General features: G+C 46.5%; 1 protein-coding gene across 1 annotated transcript in view; it reads right to left on the bottom strand.

Moving 5' to 3' along the window:
- The window catches only part of LOC114556397 (rap guanine nucleotide exchange factor 1), a 36326-nt gene that overhangs the window by 13217 nt on the left and 16732 nt on the right, over window positions 1-6377 (bottom strand). The window contains exons 7-12 of the mRNA XM_028579330.1: window positions 6223-6277; window positions 3983-4093; window positions 3719-3859; window positions 1755-2041; window positions 631-680; window positions 380-479 (exon numbers count right to left, since the gene is read on the bottom strand). Coding sequence (XP_028435131.1) covers window positions 380-479; window positions 631-680; window positions 1755-2041; window positions 3719-3859; window positions 3983-4093; window positions 6223-6277 — 744 coding nt within the window. The remainder of the gene's footprint in view (window positions 1-379; window positions 480-630; window positions 681-1754; window positions 2042-3718; window positions 3860-3982; window positions 4094-6222; window positions 6278-6377) is intronic.

Here is a 6377-nt window from a genome sequence, read left to right as displayed (position 1 = left end):
AGACAGACAGACAGTCAGACAGACAGACAGACAGACAGACAGACAGACGAGGTCAGAACTCAGTTCCCTGAAACGGCCCATTTGTTTGACGTCCTGTTGTGTTCTATATATATATATATATATATATATATATATATATATATATATATATATATATATATATATATTTATAGATCTGCGGGAGAAAGAGAGAAAGGAAAGAGATGGAGGGACTGAGGGAACAGTTCAGAGCTTGTGTTTGTGGCAGCGATAGAGGCAGATGCCTGCACAGTATGCTGTGTGTTGATGTCGATGCATGTATCGCATTATGGACAGCAGTGACAGGTCAGGGGTCAGGGGTCAGGGGTCAGGGGTCAGGGGTCAGGGGTCAGGACTGTACCTGAGGTTTCATGGTGACTCTGTGGCGGATCTCCTTCCGTTCGGTCAGTAACACCTCCTCCTCATCTTGCTGCTGCGCCTCCTGCTGGACACTCAGGGAACTGAAGAACAAAACAGAGCTCTCACTGTCTGTCTGTCTGTCTCTCTGTGTGTCTGTCTGTGTGTCTCTGTGTCTGTCTCTCTGTGTGTCTGTCTCTCTGTGTGTCTGTGTGTCTGTGTGTCTGTGTGTCTGTGTGTCTGTGTGTATATCACCTGTCTCTGGGCTGCTTCTCTTCCAATGCTCCGTCTCCTCCCCCTGAGTCCTGATGACAGTAAAAACATCCTCAGAAAACAGATCAATCAGGTATAAAGTGAACAGGCCACAGCTGATTGGCTGAAACCTTATATTAAGCTAATTCTTTATTCTTTACCTGACCTGACCCTTGTACCTTTGCCTCTTGTACCACCGCCCCTTGTACCCCTGCCCCTTGTACCCCTGACCCTTGTACCACCGCCCCTTGTACCACTGACCCTTGTACCCCTGCCCCTTGTACCCCTGACCCTTGTACCACCGCCCCTTGTACCCCTGCCCCTTGTGACACAAAACGCTTGTACCCCTGCCCCTTGTACCACCGCCCCTTGTACCCCTGCCCCTTGTACCACCGCCCATTGTACCCCTGCCCCTTGTACCACCGCCCCTTGTACCCCTGCCCCTTGTACCACCGCCCCTTGTACCCCTGCCCCTTGTACCACCGCCCCTTGTACCACCGCCCCTTGTACCACCGCCCCTTGTACCACCGCCCCTTGGGACCCCAACGCTTGTAGCCCTGCCCCTTGTACCCCAACCCTTGTACCACTGCCCCTTGTACCCCTGCCCCTTGTACCACCGCCCATTGTACCCCTGCCCCTTGTACCACCGCCCCTTGTACCCCTGCCCCTTGTACCACCGCCCCTTGTACCACCGCCCCTTGTACCACCGCCCCTTGGGACCCCAACGCTTGTAGCCCTGCCCCTTGTACCCCCAACCCTTGTACCACTGCCCCTTGTACCCCTGCCCCTTGTACCCCTGATCCTTGTACCCATGACCCTTGTACCCCTGCCCCTTGCCCCTGCCCCTGCCTACCAGGCAGCGCTGCCTGGAATGCACCTTTGGGGGCAAAAAACACAGATAAACCCCTTGAACCCCTGCACCTTGGAGCCATGCCCCTTGCTGAAATGTGCTATATAAATAAAGCTGCCTTGCCTTGCCTTGCCTTGTACCCCAGCCCCTTGGGCCCTTGGAGAAGATCTTAAACTTGAATTTATCCTCCACCGATGACAATTGTTTGTGCATCACACACATTAGCATGGAAACAACAGTGAAGATTTGATCTGAACTAATCAAAGTGTTTCACTACCTGTTGTTTTTTCTTGGGTGGTAGAACTGGAGCAGGAAGCAGCTCAGGTGAGGGGGTGGAGTCTAATGTCTGTGTGTCCAGCTGTGTGTCCAGCTGTGTGTCTTGCTGTGTGTCCAGCTGTGTGTCCTGCTGTGTGTCCAGCTGTGTGTCCAGCTGTGTGAGATGGTACGTGGACTCCAGCTCTCGTTGTCGGCTGCTGTAATGCTCACTGACGGCCAGAGGGCGCTGGTAGAAAAGGTCGGCTGACTGAACGCTGTAGGACGAACAGAACTGCAGGTACTGATGGACTGAAGACAGACAGGTAGACAGACAGACAGGTAGAGAGAGAGAGACAGACATTAAGGGTAGAGACAGGCAGACAGACAGGTAGACAAACAGGTAGAGAGAGAGACAGACAGAAACACAGGTAGAGAGAAAGAGAGAGAGAGAGAGACAGACAGGTGGAGAGGAAGACAGACAGACAGGTAGAGAGAGATAGACAGGTGGAGACCGACAGACAGACAGGCAGACGGACAGATGGGTGGAGAGAGAGAGAGACAGAGACAGACAGACAGATTGGTGGAGAGAGAGACAATCAGATATCAAAGTAGTAAATGCTGTCTGAGGGATGATGTCTGTTTAAAGGAACAGCAAACGGTTGAAACAGTTAGCTTCACTCCAAGCAGAAGTAAAAGGCTCGCTGCGCAAAACAAAGCTAATTCAGTGTGCCGGTGTGCAATCGGCACAATGACTATTATTGCCCATACTTATTATTATTATTCCGCCTGTTATTTGTCCCGCTACTAGTCACGGAGTATGGCCAACACGTGCACACAAAATACATCAAAACGTGTGTTATGATCGGGAATGGTGTGCTATGTGTTTTCAAAAAGACTTCTTTGGGGCCATGCTGTATCGCCATACTTTAATGTAGAAAAATAATTAAAAGTTTAAACCGAAGACAAGACTTTGGCATTTATTGGGCTGAATGGGCATTCTGATATCAAGCATGGTTTCTACAAAATCACAGTTTTTCAGTTTTCAGACCGTTTTCAGACTGTTTCAGATTTTCCGATGTGTGTGTATGGGGGCAGAATGTTGAGAGCTAGAGGGGAGGACAGAGGGGGGAGCTGCAGTACGATTCTCTGAAATTTTTCCAAACAAATTGCTCTACCTCCTACAGTATTTACTCTTCATACATCATTGTTGGTCAAAATGTAAGGATTTTTGTGCCGGTCGCAGACATGTCACTATGGAATCCATCGGACGTAAACTTTTGGCTGTCTACATACCAACTGCCGATAGAAACAACGAAAAAACAATGGAGTTGCAGTACGATTCTCTGAAATATTTCCAAACAAAGTGCTCTCTCCCGTACAGTTTTTACTCTTCATACATCATTGTTGGTCAAAATTTAGGGATTTTTGTGCCGGTCGCAGACATGTAACAATGGAATCCATCGAACTTAAACTTTTGGCTTTGATCATACCAACTGCCGATAAAATAATTTAATAAAATGCAGAAATCACCATAGCAACATGTTCTGACACACACCTCCTATCATGGAGACTCTTTACTGTAGGCCATGTTGTCCTCTCTTACAGGACATGTGAAACAGCACAATGAAGGTAGCTCAGATCAGCTGTTATAATATTTTTTGATATTAACTATATTCAATTCAATTCAATTTTTTTCAATTCAAATTCAATTAAATTGTTTTTATTTTTTTTATTACCTGTGGTGACGATGGCCTGTGATGTCAAACAGCAGGTTTTTGTTGTGAGCCAGAGTTATTCGGATGTGCACCACGTAGTAGGCACACTGTCAAAATTTCTTGCGGAATTTTCTAGTTATATTTACTGTGTGTGTGTGTGGGGGGGGGAGACCACTGCAGTACAGGACAGGTTTAGTCTAGCTTAGCACAAAGCAGGGGGAAGTAGCTCCGTCAGAAGTTATTGCTGATTATGGATGTTTTTTTCACTCACTGTGTCGCTTCTTCTCAGGGAGGGGAGGGGGCGTCTTGCTGGGGGACAGGGGGGAAGACAGTGACTCATCAGGACCTATGACATCATCACAGGGGGTGGAGTCAAACTCAAAGGAAGGCGGGGCCTGAGAGTTCGTCGTTCCTGTGATTTAGATTCAGAGAGATAGTCAGACAGACAGACAGAGGGACAGACAGACAGGGGGACAGACAGACAGACGGACAGACAGACAGACAGAAAGAGGCACAGACAGACAGACAGACAGACCTGCAGTGCTGCAGCGTGTCTTCTCTGGCAGGGCGGGGGGGTGAGGAAGAGGAGGGAGAGTCTCCGAAGAGGACAGGTCAGTGTGCAGGAAGTCGTAGTCCGGATCTTCCTCTGAGACACACACACACACACACACACATTCAAAGATTTATATTATGACAATATAACATACTATATCTTCAAATAATCTAAAAAAATATATATATATATATATATATATATATATATATATATATATATATATATATATATACTAGGGATGTCCAGATCCGGTTTTAACTGATGGGTAGTACAGGCCAAAAAGTTTGGACACACCTTCTCATTCAATGCATTTCCTTTATTTTTTTATGACTATTTACATTGTAAATTCTCAGTGAAGGCATCAACATGAACACATATGGAATTATATACTTAACAAAAAAGTGTGAAATAACTGAAAACATGTCTTATATTCTAGTTTCTTCAAAGTAGCCACCCTTTGCTCTGATTACTGCTTTGCACACTCTTGGCATTCTCTTGATGAGCTTCCAGAGGTAGTCACCTGAAATGGTTTTCCAACAGTCTTGAAGGAGTTCCCAGAGATGTTAGCACTTGTCGGCCCTTTTGTCTTCACTCTGCGGTCCAGCTTACCCCAAAACCATCTGGATTGGGTTCAGGTCCGGTGACTGTGGAGGCCAGGTCATCTGGCGCAGCACTCCATCACTCTCCTTCTTGGTCAAATAGCCCTTACACAGCCTGGAGGTGTGTTTGGGGTCATTGTCCTGTTGAAAAATAAATGATGGTCCAACTAAACGCCAACCGGATGGGATGGCTGCAGGATGCTGTGGTAGCCATGCTGGTTCAGTATGCCTTCAATTTGGAATAAATCCCCAACAGTGTCACCAGCAAAGCACCCCCCACCATCACACCTCCTCCTCCGTGCTTCACGGTGGGAACCAGGCATGTAGAATCCATCCGTTCACCTTTTCTGCGTCGCACAAAGACACGGCGGTTGGAACATCAGACCAAAGCACAGATTCCCACTGGTCTAATGTCCATTCCTTGTGTTTCTTGGCCCTAACAAATCTCTTGTGCTTGTTGCCTCTCCTTAGCAGTGGTTTCCTAGCAGCTACTTGACCATGAAGGCCTGATTTAGTCTCCTCTTAACAGTTGTTCTAGAGATGTGTCTGCTGCTAGAACATTCATCTGGTCTCTAATCTGAGCTGCTGTTAACTTGTGATTTCTGAGGCTGGTGACTCAGATGAACTTCTCCTCAGCAGCAGAGGTGACTCTTGGACTTCCTTTCCTGGGGCAGTCCTCATGTGAGCCAGTTTCGTTGTAGTGCTTGATGGTTTTTGCGACTGCACTTGGGGACACGTTCAAAGTTTTTGCAATTTTCCGGACTGACTGACCTTCATTTGTTAAAGTAATGATGGCCACTCGTTTCTCTTTACTTAGCTGATTGGTTCTTGCCATAATATGAATTCTAACAGTTGTCCAATAGGGCTGTCGGCTGTGTATCAACCTGACTTCTGCACAACACAACTGATGGTCCCAACCCCATTAACAAGGGAAATAATTCCACTAATTAGCCCTGACAAAGCACACCTGTGAAGGTAAAACCATTTCAGGTGACTACCTCATGAAGCTCATTGAGAGAACACCAAGGGTTTGCAGAGTTATCAAAAAAAGCAAAGGGTGGCTACTTTGAAGAATCTAAAATATAAGACATGTTTTCAGTTATTTCACACTTTTTTGTTAAGTACATAATTCCATATGTGTTCATTCATAGTTTTGATGCCTTCAGTGAGAATCTACAATGTAAATAGTCATGAAAATAAAAAGGAAACGCATTGAATGAGAAGGTGTGTCCAAGCTTTTGGCCTGTACTGTATATATAGTATATTTAAATTTTTTTCCTGAAATATCATGACTTTTTCCTAAATTACTAGGACTCTCTTTATTTCTATAAACTGGGCAGAACAACAGATGTGTCCTCTTATTAAAATGAGATGAATGAATTAAGAAGTCCCCCCAGGTCAGTCTATAGCAGACCCCCAGGTCAGTCTATAGTAGACTCAGCTCTGGGACCATTCAGAGTAGACCTCAACCAATCAGCAGCAGGAGGCAGCAGAGACCCTGCCACAGACAGGAAGAGGCCGCAAACACCAATTCCTGTTACGGTCAAGTGACAGGAAGTGATGTCACCCATACCCTGCTGTGTGTGTGTGTGTGTGTGTGTGTGTGTGTGTGTGTGTTACCACAGTGTGTGGTCTTCTCAGCAGCAGAGGAGCGACGCTTCAAATGCTCTTCCTCCTGAAACACACACACACACACACACACACACACACACACACACACACACACACACACACACACACACACACACACACACACACACACACACACACACACA

The sequence above is a fragment of the Perca flavescens genome, chromosome 5 (genome assembly GCF_004354835.1).
Source record: "Perca flavescens isolate YP-PL-M2 chromosome 5, PFLA_1.0, whole genome shotgun sequence".
NCBI lineage: Eukaryota > Metazoa > Chordata > Actinopteri > Perciformes > Percidae > Perca > Perca flavescens.
This window is presented reverse-complemented; position numbering and strand designations above follow the sequence as displayed.